Below are 14,370 nucleotides of genomic sequence, written 5' to 3' on the forward strand. Positions count from 1 at the left end.
GTGTTTGCTTATAGACCACGGATATACATGTCATTCTACTTCTTTGTGAAACTTAAAAAGATCACAAGCTATTTATCATTTTGTCTGGATTTAAACTGCACTTAAATTGAGGACTGAATATATTATTTTCTGGAAGGAGACTCCCGGGGGGAGTGTAAGACATGTCTTTTGCAGATGATACAGAAAATCAGGATGGGTTCCAGAATATTCAACCTGGAAGAGCAGAATCCCACTGAGAATCCCTTTCACTGTGTGGTAAATCTCTGGGCTATCACTACCCGTTATTGAATGTTGTAACAATTTCATATGCAGTGTTTTGTCTCCTAGTTTTTCTCCTATGAAACAGGCTCTCAGGGCCGGACTTGTCAGCAGCCACTGCTGTCCCAGGAGCAGAGGGGGGGTTTCCATCCGCGTGCAGGTAAATACAAATGGCTTCTAGAAGCATCCTCACGGCACAGAAACGGATCTTAGCCTGGGGCTCACTGATCTTTCTTAGTGTGTCACTGGTATCACTATCGGAGTTTCCAAAAAGGTTTTAAGGGACTAGATGTGAACAGGAACTGTAGAGTGAGTCAAAGGAACTGTGCCATCGCGGGTAAATTGTGCCATCGCGGGTAAACTGATCTTCTAGGGTGGGGGATGTGCCTGTGCGAGGGACGATGCTGGATTCGAAGCTGGGGCACCGCTGGTGGGCTTCCTCCAAGCCGCCCCTCTGGAGAAGAGTGGGCTTTGGGCATCCAGCAGCTGGGCTGGGGGGAGGGTAGCGACACACCGCCACAGCCACACCCACTTGGGTTGACCTACAGTAGCCCTGAAGGCAGAGACTTGTCACATGAGGGACATCGGCACTGGGTTTGCTGTGGAAAAGCGGCCGGGCTCTCGGTGATAAGAGGCAAATAGATGTATTAGCCTCTGCTGTGTCCCGAGGTGTATACGGGCCTGTTCCTGAGTCGTGGTGGGGGGACGGGTGACTGTAGCAGCCTGGGGCAGCCTCTGGGGTGGTGGGGAGGGACAAGATGGCAGCTGCAGTGTCGCCCACCAGTCAGCCATAGTGTATGGAGTCAGACCTAGGGGTCAGCACGGCACCGGGAGACTCCTGGAGAGGGCTGGTACCCTGTTTATCTGGGTCACTTGTGGCTACCCGGGGTCCTACTGACAGCAGGGAGGAGAGGGCTCCAGAGTGTGTCTGCCCTGGGCCTGCTGCTTCCAGAACACTGAAGGGAGCCCTCCCTTGCAGAAGTTTTCAATGGAATCAGCCTCACGAGGAAAGCCCGCCCAGGGGTCAGCTTGCGTGAGAAAGATCCAGTCCAGCTGCCCAGGCATCTTGCCCTTTGAGTTATTAGGGTCGCATTGGCTCAGAATGCTTAGTAAACATCAGCTGAGACGGGAGGAAGGCGCTGGGGCATTCCAGCCCGCCCAGCGCCAGGCTCTCTGCAGCACCGGGGAGATCACAGCTTGACACGGGTCAGAGTTTTTGCTGTTCTTCTTTGAGGGCACGCAGTGATGGCATTGTACTGATTTGCCAGAGAACAATGGCCTGTGGTTTCAGCCTGAGAATTCATAATAAAGTTAAGAAGGCATAAAAATGTCCCCTCTGAGACCAGTCAGGAGTATTTCTGCTCATGTAGTTTAATTTGTTGCTTTTGTGGTTTCTGTGATGTCATCCCACATGTGTAAGCTGGAAAATTCACACTGGGAAGTGTAACCTCTGTATGCATATTCGGACAATGGAAAATGTTATGCATTGTTTCTCTTGGTTGCTACACATCTGATTCCATGTGTCAGGGAAACAAACTGTTACCAAAAAATTCAGGAGATAAACTTTTAAAGAGAATGCCTGGAAGATTAGCCCTATACTTCCCGGTAAGTGGGGTCATGTAAGCTACAATGATAACAAGACAGGGGAAGGAAAGTGACAACCCTCAGAGCCTGCTTTGGGTCTAGGCACGTTAAATTTCTCAGTGATGGCCTTATAAACTCTAATCAACCCTCATTCATGCCTATGAAACATTTAAAATATTAAAAATAGACTGCCATGGAAATAAAAGCATTGATTTTTTTTGTTTTGATCATCTATAAGGCATATAAAAAGGGAGAGGTACACCTCCCCACTGCTTCCCCCCTCCCCCCTCAAAAAAAATCCCTGTGGTTCTTTTAATTATATTAAAATGGAACGTATGCTAAAATGCTTCAGTTGATAGATTCTGTATCTTGGAAGTATTGTTCCTTTAATATCTATATTTGTCAAGGGATGTTAGGTTTAAACATGTTCGTACTCAATAATAACTTGTATGGCTCTATAAACGCAATTTGGGCTGCAGAGAGAGGGCTGTCTCATCAGCTGCTGCCCCTAAATGACCACTGTGATCAGAAGATCACAGCGTTAACCTTTTTTTAAATACCAATCTATTCCCGGTTGTCTGAAATGGAAACATAGGAATTCTAGCTAAGGACAGACAAAAAAGACAAAATTCACATCCTCTTCCTGATAATAGGAGGAGGGGCAGAATGGCAGATCTAAGAATCTGGGCATCTGTAAAGACAGTACCCACATAACGCACCATGAAATTTCTGTAAACTTTTCAACAGCATGTGTTTTGGCCTTGATACAGTTACCAATGTACTATCAATTACAGTAATTCTGTAGATGTTCATCAGCAGTAATACTTTCTAACATGGCTTTGCCTTTTTAAGAAAATAATAATTGTATGATACACAGACATACTCTATAGGGGTTGGAATGTATCAGATCTGGGCTCCCTTTTGTGTGTTTGTGGCACGGATTTGTTTAGTCTATCCGTGATCCATGAGTACTATGTTGCCGAGATACAGTGGGGAACAAGGGGTGAGTTAAATGCCGTCTTGTTTTCTGGAAGGCAAGCTGATTCTTGGTCTATTCCTGGTCTCTGTGCTTCAAGGCCCAGGCAAACTGCTGAAATGCCCCCCCCCCCCGAAGTCTTTATCATAAAGCACTCAGACTGAATTACAGAACTGTGGCCAACTGCTTTCGAGTGTGAAAAGGAGTCACATATGACCCGACTACAACACAGAGGTGTAATGGCATTTTTACCTTGTCTGAGGATTTTTGTAATTTTCGTGCCATTAGTACAGGCAACTTCAGGATCTCGTTGTGAAAACGTCTCCCCAGTCAGACATTTGAAGAGCGAAAGGTTGAAGGAGCCGCTGCCCAAGACCACATTTCATGAATATTTAGGATTAAGAATCGATTTCCTTATCACATCCTGTGATGCTCAACAGGTAGGTTGCGAGCGTTAAAAAAAAAGAATTCAGACATGCTGAAAACATCTTTGAGAGAGTCCCGCAGCCAGGCTGGGAACACAGAATGTCCCCGAAATAACTGACAAGTCACTTAAATGGATGGTAGACACAGCCGGCCACACGGCCTTCTGTTTGGTTGTAGTTTCTGTGGGCATAGGGAGTCTGCCTAATTTTTAATAAGCTGAATTTTGCAAGAAGAGATTTTTATCTACAACGTTGATTCACTAGATCTGGTTACTGGTTCACATCTGAAAATAGTTATGGTCCCATGGAAAGCCTCATCTATCTGTCCGAACACAGAATCATTGTATTACAGTTGAAAAGATAAGGTGGTAATTTGCTTAGCTCCAAGCAGTACCGGGGCGGGGGGGTGGAGGCTTGCAGTGCCTGGGTGTAGCCCACTTGCACAAATACCCCCCTGCCCCATCTAAGCAAGGTGCTGAGGCCACAGCACCGTGGGAAGGGCAGTGTTTCTATAAAGCAATGGTCTTTGCTCTCCAAATGTGCTCAAGGCCTGCGAGCTCAAGGTCAAGTTTCTGCCTGGCCTTGTGTTCCAGTCTGTGCCCTGGCTCAGGTTCTCTCCAGACCCTCCTGGCCAGAAGCCAGGGCCTCCCCTTCTATCCTGGACCTTCAAGGTGTGGCTGCTGGTGGGCTGAGGCCCAGGGGCTCCCTGAAAGCCCAGCCCCAGCCTGGACGTGAAGCCCCTGGCCCTGGGCTGAGATCATCAGGGGTTCCAGAGAATCACTCAAGGTTCTGCCTGGGGGCTCCTGAGCTGGGTCTGTGCCATGACCACAGCCATGGAGAGATTGTTGGAGAACCATTCTGCCAATAAAGCCTCGATCAAAAAGACAACCTCCTGTCCAGAATCCCATGTAGCATGAGATTTCAAGTTCACTGAACTACTGAAAGCGCACAAGGCTTCTTTCCGTGGAAAACTCAGTGATGGTTAAAAAAAAAAAAATGCCTCCCACAGCGCACTGCACTGGAGCCAGCATCGGGCATAAATTAATAATTTACAAGTTCCTGAGCAAGTGTACAGAGCACCATAGCACAGCACAGCACCGACGGCAGTAGCTCGAGTTTGGAGAAAACGGGTGTTTTAAACATTTTTAAAAAAATTCTATAAGTTGGTACAAAAAAACGAACTCCAACTGGAGTCGAACGATAGTGCAAACTTCTGTCTTCGCTGTCAAAAAAAGGTGTCAACTTGCTTCTCACTTCATGTAGGTGGTGTGGGGGGGCCTGGGCACTTGGTGGGGGTGCTTGGGAGCGGGTCTGTGGCAAGAGAAAAGAAAATGAGATTGTAGGTGGAGCCCCCTGAAAGCAGCTTGCAGGTCCAGGGGCTCTTCTGCCCTCTGCGGAGCCTTGGGAACCAGACCCCACTCCCCATGCTGAGGGCTTGGGATGGCCCTGGCGGGTGGCAGGCTTGCGGGGCTCCGGGGGAGGCTGCTGCCGGCTTATGTCTGCAGGCCCCTGGAGGAGCCCTCACCGGAGTGCCACCTCCTCCTCGCAAGGTGACTCCAGAACCAAGCCCCTCCCTAGAAAAACTGGGAGCCATGGAGGTCATGGAATCTTCTCTAGGAGCCACATGAGAAAAAGCAAAACCTAAGTGAGACCAATTTTTGTGATGCATTTCACAGAACTCTCCATCGTGGCCATACGTATCAGTACAGATGTCTCCATGGGAACAGCCCCTGAGCTACTAGGCATCTGGGACCCGGAGTGGTCCCCATCCTGCGTGCGGTCTACACTGATGGTGTGTCATTTCTCCAAAGTGCGCCTGCCATGACCTGGTGAGCGCGTGCACGTCTGGGGAGCAGAGCTGGGCATGTGGGAGCCCTCGGAAACGAGTTCTTCTTCTTCAAGGGCAAGACCAACACCAGCTTGTGCCGGTGCCAGTGGCCGGCATAGGGGACGACAGGCCACGGCTTGGTGGCATTTAAAAAGAGAGCTTTCCCCTAATCGCGTCCGCATAAAGTGGTGCTTTTTCTTTTGAACTAGAAAAGTAACTTTAAGACTGGCATACGAACCACAGAGAAATCATTAGCATGCTCTGCAATCTTTCTGTATTTCCACAGTCGGGACTGAAACCACAGCTCTGCCCCCTTGACCGGCATTATCTCTGGGATTTATGAGGCTGCTTGTGCTCTCACAGGCTGAACATTTTTCCCAAAAGCTGTAATGACATCACGAACGTGTTTTCCGCATTGGAGATGCTGAATTATTGAGCCCAGGGCCTGGCCAACACCCTACCTTTGGTTCCTTGGAGCTCCTACAGCAAGCTTCCTGCCAAGGGGGTATGCGTGTCAGAAGGGTGTTTTGGCTGCAGGTGTAACCCTACCCATGGCGGGGAGGGACGGGCGGCCAACATGAAGCCTCTGTCTGTTTCTAGGGTATAAATCCTCTGGCTGTGTGAGCAGGGAGGGGCTGCCCACTGGCCCCCTTCCCTGGCATTTGCACTATACCAGAAATAACTGCTTGTAACCTCCAGAACATAGGTAATAGTAAAAGGTTAAAAAAAAAAGGTTAAAAAAAAAAGGAGTTTTGAGTCTTTTACGTTTTTCATGTAACTTTCATATAAACGCATTAGGAGTTTATATAATAGTGGCTCAGTTTGACACCTCGCTGGCACAATTCCTGGAAACGGGATAGCTTTCGAAAACCAGTGTGGGCCAGGCCCGGTGCTGAACCTCCCTGGGTCCCTTGTCCTCTGGGACAGGGTAAGCGATGACCGTGGCTGGGCGACAGTCGTGAAAGTGGATTCTTTTGTTAGCTGGATGGAGAAGCTCCCCGTCGCCCCAGGTGTGCAGGAGCTGACCCCTCACCTCGCCTCTCTCGCTCAGCTGTGACCACCCCCCCCCCAAAATCACCTCCTTTCTGGGGACCCCAGGGATGGGGCCGAGTTTATGAAGGTTTCCAGTGGTTTTGGGGGTACGATCCGCCTTCACGGGATCACACCACTTGGGAGCTGTTTGTCTTCACCATGTAGGGGGACAGGGCCTGGCTCACCTCAAGAGCCACAGGTTTCCCAAGCTCATGATCTAGTGCTACTTGAACTTGGTTTCTCTTAAGGACACTGGGGCGCTTACCAAGAGCCACTGGGTGATCCTGGGGATTACAGGCTTGTGAGTGCCTCATGCTAATGTTCCTGTCAGCTTGGGCAACCCTCTTACACTGTGCCCGGGTATTGGGGGACAGGAAGCCCGGCCTTAGACTATCGGCCCCTGTCCTGATGGGGCTGGGAAAGCACGGGTCAGTGTGGCTGCCGCACATGGTTCTGGGGAGAAAGGGAGAGGCTGTTACACCGACCTGAGGGGCACCAGGCGGAGCCCAGCCTCCTGCTGTCCTGGGGCCCTGGCTGAGGCACTGGCGAGCCGGCTGGTCCTGTTCAAAGGATCTGCAGGCAGAGGCTTCTGAGGAGGGTTTGGCTTTCGAGTTCCCTGCAACAAACCACAAGATGGTGCGATCACCTGTCTCTGTGAGCTGTAACCAGGCCCTCACCTCAGGGGTCACCAAGTCCCCTGCAACATGGCCGGAAGCGGAGACTGGGGTCAGGGGCTGGGCTACACAGGTTTCACGTCTGGAGTAAACTTGCTGAACGTGTCCTCTCACCATACAAGTTGTTACCTTTGTTAATCTTCTCACCAACATTTCTTCTAATATCTAAAAGATGTTTCAATAGCCTCGCCTAGTTACAAAGGAGGGACTCCAGAGGCCACCCTGGTCCCAGGCCTTGGGCGACAGTGCACACTGGCGTTTGGGGCCAATGCTACCTGGAGGAGGTGAGCTTTCCTGTGCCTGCAAGCTTCCTTTCAATTTGTAAAGACCTAAAACTGAGAGGTTGGTAAAAATCTTAATTTTCCAGAATCGTGTAACAATTCATTCAGCCACGAATGAATGTGCTAACACAAGTGATGATCTTCCCCGCACCACCGTGGGGTCCCTCTACCCCATCACAATCCAGATTGCTGAGTGAAATGCACTGAAATTCTTCTACCAAAATACTTAATTCAAAGAATCACAAACTCACACAGAACATGACAACGGGGAGGAAAACCTAAGAACGTGTTTTGAGGGACAGGCGTCACTCTCTAGGGAAGCTAATGGAAAGGTCATGTTGAGCAGAGCATGGACTTGGGAGTGACACTCTGAAGACCACGCTTTGGGACTGTGCTGGTCACTTAATATGTCACTTAATATGTCTCAATTTCTTCCTCTGTAAAATGGGGGACAAAAGCACCTATCTGAAAGCATTGTTACACAGACTACATAAAATGATGTGTGGGGGTGGGGGACAGGCCCCTTGGGGAGGGGGCTGTCAGTCGGCGAAGCATCTGCCTTTGGCTCAGGTCACAATTCTGGGGTCCTGGGATTGAGCCCCACATCAGGCTCCCTGCTCTGTGGGGAGTCTGCTTCTCCCTCTCCCTCTGCCTCTCTCCCTGCTCTCTCTCTCTCAAATAAAATCTTAAAAAAAAAAAAAAAAAAGCTTAGGAAGCCCCCAGAACATAGATAATTATTAATACCATTGGCATTCCCTCATGCCACAAATTTTTAAATGCTTAATGGAAATATGAGAAAAGCAACAAACAATATAGTAAAACACAAGTCACTTGTTTTCAGGGGCCCCTTCCCCTGGCTACCCTGAGAAGAAGGGGTATGGGGTGGGGACCCGGGGTTGAGGTCAGTTAAGTGTTGACCGTGTTCTCCTCTTGGCCCACGGAGAACATGGGTGCCAAGATACCTTCTTCTCTGGTCTTTGGAGCCTAGAAGCACTCGCAAATGCACAGCAAGTCTGTAGGAAACAGTGTTAGAACCTCAAGGGACACAGGATGTCCTCATAAGCAGATGACCTACTTCCCTGGCATAGGCTCACTATTCCATACTTCCAAGACCACTTAAGAGGATTTTGAAACACTTGACTTGAATTTCTCACAGTACTTACCCCACTAAAATTACATTTCCTCTGCAAATGGGGCTCAGTTGAAAGAATGCAAATGTGTATAATCACCATTGAGCATATCTTTGTGAGCGGAGGAAGCAAGTCTGGAAACCACAGCTGTATGGAAAGTATGCCAAGTTGAAACAGCGAGCAATGGGCCACTGACCAAGGGATAGACTTCAAAGAGCCATTTCTATACCAGTTCTTATTAAAGGAAACCAAATAGAGCAAATGCCTTAAGTCGGCAGAAAGACAGTCTAACATGCCTACGAGGAGGCTGCACACCGAGCATGGGCTGTTTAGAGAGTCAGCCAGGCTCTGCAAACATGGGGATTACTTAGACTCTAAGTTATAGAGAGGGGTTGCTAACAGGACCTTCCTCAGGAGGTTGATGTGAGGACAGAACCATTAACTGGAAAGCTCTCCACGCAGGTCCCAGTACGCAGTGTCCAATGAGTTATGGGTAAGCTGTCTCACAGCTATTAGGAGCAAATTTACCATCTGAAGGTACCGCAATCCTAACAAACTTTGGGTAATAAACTATGGGAATAAATCAAACTCCATGTCCTAGAAGTTGGCGGAAAACTATGAGCAAGAGATTAGCCTGTGATGTAAAAATGAATGCACGCACCTATAAAACTGAAAAGCTTTGAGGTTTAAGTGATTCATTCTTCAATGATACTGGTTTTGCTCCTAAGAATGAATAAGTATCTGGTCTTGGTAATAAAGATAATGTCAGGTTTTTATTGCAGTGCTGGAGAAAAAGTGAGACCCCTGTTATAATGTATCATAATACATTAGGATTTATCACAGAAACTCAGGAGATAGTTAGCTTGGCCATTCATTCTAGTTTGTTGGGGACATTTGCAATTTATGTTCATGGCACTGTTTAATTATTAATCACCACCTCTCTCAGCTATGTTCTAGTTTAAAGGATAAATTGTACGGTCACCATAGTGACCAAAGCCCAAACAGTGGAAATGTTGATCGAAAGTTCTGACGTCAAACCCTGGGATCTGCAAGACCCCGATCCACTGTGAATCGGTCACACTCACCAATGCTGCCTAGGTGAGATGTCTGCTTCCTGCCAGGTCCGAACAGGCCCAGCAGAGCAGCGGAGTTAGTGAAAGAGGAAGCATCCTCCCTTCTCAGATGTCAGGCATGGTGACGGGGAGCCTACAAACAGGTGCGAGGAAGCCCTAGCTGCACAGGGCAGGACCTTGCAGGAAGAGGTAGGGTTCCCACATGCCCTGTCAGGCACCACTTTTCCCGCTGCCTTTGCAAACCTCGGTTTCCAAGAAAAGTCCAGCCTGGCCACAAAGTGTCATCAAAATGGAGTCGAGAAAGGACTCCCGGCCAGATTGTTCATACTCAATACATATTCCTGTAGACCCATTAAAATCAGGAATTCAGACTCCCATTTTTCCTCCCTTTACAACTTCCAGATATTGGAGGAAAATCAAGATATGCCATCAGGTAGAACTGTCCCCATTTGTCCATGTTCTGCTCGTGTTTTAGTGGCAGCTACATATTTCAAAATTTTGAGAGGGTTGGGAATACAGTTTTAAATCTAAACAGAGTCCTCTACCTTGGCCCCCACCAACTGTTATCTACCTCTGTGTAAGCCACGGCCAATGCATCCTGCTTATCCGAGACCTCTCCACAGGAAGAGGAGATTTTATCACAGGAAAATGCCAGTGATGCTGCAGACATCACTGATGAGCTCATACAGGGTCAGGGGACGCCGTCAGCCTCCCATCCATACTCAGCCTCTCTCTGGCTCTGTGAGGAATATATGCCAAGGACAACCAGTTCTCAGGGAAATGCAATTTCTTTTTATTCTTCCTTCAAAAAAGCAAAAGTCTCAACAAATTGGCTCTCTTAAAAGAACACACTTACACTGGTCTGTAAGGTGACCTTGACCCTTCTTTCCGAGACTACCTGAAAACAGTGTAGAAAATGCATATAAAGGAACAATACTCCATCTTTAAGGAAAACTTACAACCCCAAAAAGGAGGTGAATTATCCAACAGGCCAGCATGAAGAAAGGTCCTGGGATGCAGCAGATGTCTGCCATTGCCAATCTGACATTGGAGAGGGGAAAAACCTTGCTTGAAGTGGGTATAAGGAGAAAGCAGATGCCGTGATATGTTTGGGCTACATAAGCAACAGTATAGACAGGCCCAGTCATCTGTGTAGGCCTGGAGCAGGGCCAGGGCCCGCACAATCCATGCTGGGAGCAGGGAAGGCCAGACCACTCTTCCCTCAGAGCCCTCAGCACTGGCCTGGCCTTTCCCTCAGCTGTCTTGTGATTGGATTTCCAGGAAGAACTGCCCAACTCTAAGGAGGAATTGGATACCCTAGGAAAAGGAAGGCAAATGAAGAACCCATCCTGCAAAAATGTCTGTCTGTAGAAATGAAAAAGAGAGGCAGCAAAACTCAAATAAAACCATGAAAACGAAGGAATAAAATAGCACCAAACACAGGGCTGTGAGGGTCCCAGCTGAGGGAGATGAAAATTTCCACAGTACAACAAAGACCACAGCAAAGACAACACAACATATGTACAAGTGGTGTCACTTAAGGGATCTGAGTGAAGATGGAAGAAATACCCACAATTATCTTGTAAAAACTTTCCTAACAGTGAGAGGGTCAGATCCATGGATTACTCCTATTTCCCCAGGAGAATGAATTTGACTCCTCAATTGTAAGATACAAGCTACAGAAGTTACCGGACAGCAAAGAGACCAAATCATTTCACTTAGAAGGACAGAAAAAAAGTGCCAGCTTCTGATTTGTTCAGGGCAGATGGAGGAAGCCCATGTATAAGAGTTCAGGGAAAACAACGTGTGACCCCTTAATTTTATATACACACTGTGGCTGAGAAGCAAAAGTAACAGCCAAGTGTCTTTGAACATGCAAGAGTCAGGGAGTGTACCTCTGCAGGGCTCTCATGGAAGGAGGTACCATAGAATGTCATCAGCTAGCCAGACAAGGAATGAATGTGTGGCAGAAAGATCATCCATGAGCGTTGAATCCTTTCAGTATAGACCTGCATCAGTCCAAACTCTGGTGTTCATGGCTACAGAACAGAACGTTACAAAGCATGGTAATAGAGACAGTACAGACCTAACCAGCTGGAGGATGAATCTCCCATTTCTGGTTATATGGCAGGCTGGTTATTTTGACCTATTTTCTCTCTAAAACCACTAAAATTATTGGAGGCACACACACACACACACACACACACACACACACACTATTTTTTTTGAAACAACAAAGAACTGCAAGATAGCAAGATATATCAGGTCCACATCTCACTGCAAGCAGCAGCCTGCAGAGCTGGGTATCTACTGAAGCTGAGAAGTCATTTGGCAAATTACGGAAACCTAAGTTTTGGTTTTGATACCCTTGTATGGTGAGGGATACAGGAGTCCAAGGTCAGCACCAGCCCAAGTTTAATAAGACACTATTCTCTCCCTTCCTAACCTCTCCCCAATAAATCCAGGCTCTACAAAGAACTATAACTCTTGTAAGAATGTTCTAGAAATACTAGGAGACTGTAAGGGGAGTTCCCTTGGTGCTAGGCAGACCAATGGAGGAAAATAAAGCTCTAACCATAAACTGCCCTCAAGGACCTGAAGCTGAGATCACATCACATTGGTAGATCAATCAGATCAAGTCATTGAAAGGGGTCTCAGACTGGTACTGCTTCCAGGCACCAGGCAGAGGCCAAATACATCTTCTCTGAAGGGTCAAACCTTCATCCTAGATCTCAACTTCCAGAAGGTTTTCTAGATAATTTTCCAGAAAATTATCAGCTCAGTAAAAAAAATTACCAAGCACACAAAGAAGCAAGGAATTGTGAAAGAGACCTCAGGAGTAATATACCTAAAGATTTCATATTGTGGAATTATTTGAACACATTTTCTGTATTTAAGGATATAAAATCCAAGTCAGCATATTGCAATAAGGAAAATTTCTAGAAATAAAAGGTAAATAAAACATAATTGCCCCCAAAAGAATAAAATACTTAAGAATATGTCTAACCAAGGAGGTGATACTAAAACATGGATGAAAGAAATTGAAGACAACACAAACAAATGGGAAGATACTCCATGCTCATGGATTGGAAGAATTAATGTTATTAAGATGTCCATACTGCCCAAAGGAATATATATATTCAATGTAATTCCTATCAAAATACCAACAGCATTTTTCACAAATGAAAAGAGATAATACTAAAATCTGTATGGAGCCACAGAAGGCCCCATTAGCCAAAGCAAACTTGAGAAAGATGTACAAAGCTGGAGGTATCACGAGCCTAGATTTTAAGATATACTACCAAGCTATAATAATCAAAACGGCATTTTACTGGTACAAAAATGGACACATTGACCAGTGGAATAGAACAGAGAGCCCAGAAATAGACACATGCTTATCTGGTGAATCTATGACCAAGGAGGCAAGAATATACAATGGGGAAGTGAGTATCTTTAGTAAATGGTGCTGGGAAAACTGGACTACTGTCTTACACTACACACAAAAATAAGCTCAAAATGGGTTATAGACTTAAATGTGAGACCTGAGATCATAAAACTCCTAGAAGAGACGATAGGCAGTAATCCTTTTGACATTGGCTTTAGCAACATTTTTCTAGATATGTCTTCTTAGGCAAAGGGAACAAGTCAACTATTGGGACCAGCCCCAAATGAAAAGTCTTTGCACAGCAAAGGAATGAACAAAATGAAAAGGCAACCTATTGAATGGGAGAAGATATTTGCAAATGACAGTTCCAATAAGGAGTTAATATCCAAATATACAAAGAACTTGCACATCTCAACACCCAAAAAATCCAATTTAAATATGGGCAGAGGAACCAAATAGACATTTCCCCAAAGAAGACCTGTAGATGCTCAACAGACACATGAAAAGATGCTCCACATCACTGATCACCAGGGAAATGCGAGTCAAAACCACACTGGGATACCACCTCACCTGTCGGAGTGACTGGTATCCAAAAGATAAGCAGTAACAAATGTTGGCTAGGATGTGGAGAATTGGAACCTCTTGCACTTTTGGTGTGAATAGAAGTTGGTGAAGCTACTGTGGAAAAGAGTATAGATGTTCCTCACGACATTAAAATAGAAATATCATAGGATTCAGTAATTCTCCTACTGGGTACTGACCCAAAGAAAATAAAGCCACTAATATGCAAAGATATATGCACCCCTATGTTGACTGCAGCATTATTTATAAAGCCAAGACGTGGAAGCAGCTCAGTGTCCATCGATGGATAGACGGATAAAGAAGGTGTGGTGTGGATATACAATGGAATATTACTCAGCCATAAAAAAGAATGAGATCCTAGAGAGTATTATATAAAGTGAAATAAGACAGGGAAAAACAAACACCCTGTGATTTCACCTGTGGAGTCTAAACGTGTAATCCCAAAAACCAAATGAATGAACAAATAAACAAAAGCAGAAACCAACCCATAAATACAGAGAATAAAATCGGTGATTGCCAGTGGGAGGAGAAGTAGGAGAATGAGCAAAAAGGGGTGAAGGGGAATGGCGGGCGCAGGCTTCCTGTTATGGAAGGACTAAAGCCTGAGGACAAAAGGCACAGCATAGGGAACACCGTCAATGCTATCGTAATGGCAGTGTATGAGGAGAGATGGGAGCGAAGCTTCTGAGCATGGCCTCACGTACGGAGTTGTCAGAGCCTGTGTTGTGCACCAGAGACTAATGTAACATTCTGTGTCAGCTGTCCTTCAAAAAAAAGGAAAACAAGTAAGTGCAAACTGTGTGAAGCCAATTGTAGTCTGATACCATTTACGTAAATTGAAAAACACGGTATATGATATATTCGTTGGATATATGTATCTATGTAAACATATTGAAAAGGTTCTATAGAAAAATCCCCATCAACCTACAAAAGTGATTGTATCTGAGGCTGTCGCAGTGACATTGTCTGGACTGCCTTTTCTTTCTTTTTTCTTTTTTTTGATTTTTTAAAAATTAAATTTATTTATTTTCAGCATAACAGTATTCATTATTTTTTCACCACACCCAGTGCTCCATGTAATCCGTGCCCTCTCTAATACCCACCACCAGGTTCCCCCAACCTCTCACCCCCCCCACCACTTC

General features: G+C 46.2%; 1 protein-coding gene and 1 long non-coding RNA gene across 4 annotated transcripts in view; one reads left to right on the top strand and one right to left on the bottom strand.

Moving 5' to 3' along the window:
• The first annotated feature begins 355 nt into the window (after positions 1-355).
• Positions 356-6,576, top strand: LOC132016871 (uncharacterized). Its single transcript, XR_009404033.1, has 3 exons — positions 356-418; positions 3,107-3,258; positions 4,920-6,576. It is a non-coding gene; the product is annotated as an uncharacterized LOC132016871 (long non-coding RNA).
• ADAM12 (ADAM metallopeptidase domain 12) overlaps positions 412-14,370 on the bottom strand; it is a 335,028-nt gene continuing 321,069 nt past the window's right edge. The window contains exons 22-24 of one of the 3 annotated variants that reach the window (XM_059398803.1): positions 6,589-6,719; positions 3,071-3,183; positions 412-1,550 (exon numbers count right to left, since the gene is read on the bottom strand). In XM_059398803.1, the coding sequence (XP_059254786.1) occupies positions 1,546-1,550; positions 3,071-3,183; positions 6,589-6,719 (249 nt within the window). In that variant the 3' untranslated portion in view covers positions 412-1,545. Of the gene's footprint in view, positions 3,184-3,251; positions 4,555-6,588; positions 6,720-14,370 lie in introns of those variants that run through there. The other 2 variants (XM_059398802.1, XM_059398804.1) reach the window with 2 other exon arrangements.

The sequence above is a fragment of the Mustela nigripes genome, chromosome 4 (genome assembly GCF_022355385.1).
Source record: "Mustela nigripes isolate SB6536 chromosome 4, MUSNIG.SB6536, whole genome shotgun sequence".
Lineage (NCBI taxonomy): Eukaryota > Metazoa > Chordata > Mammalia > Carnivora > Mustelidae > Mustela > Mustela nigripes.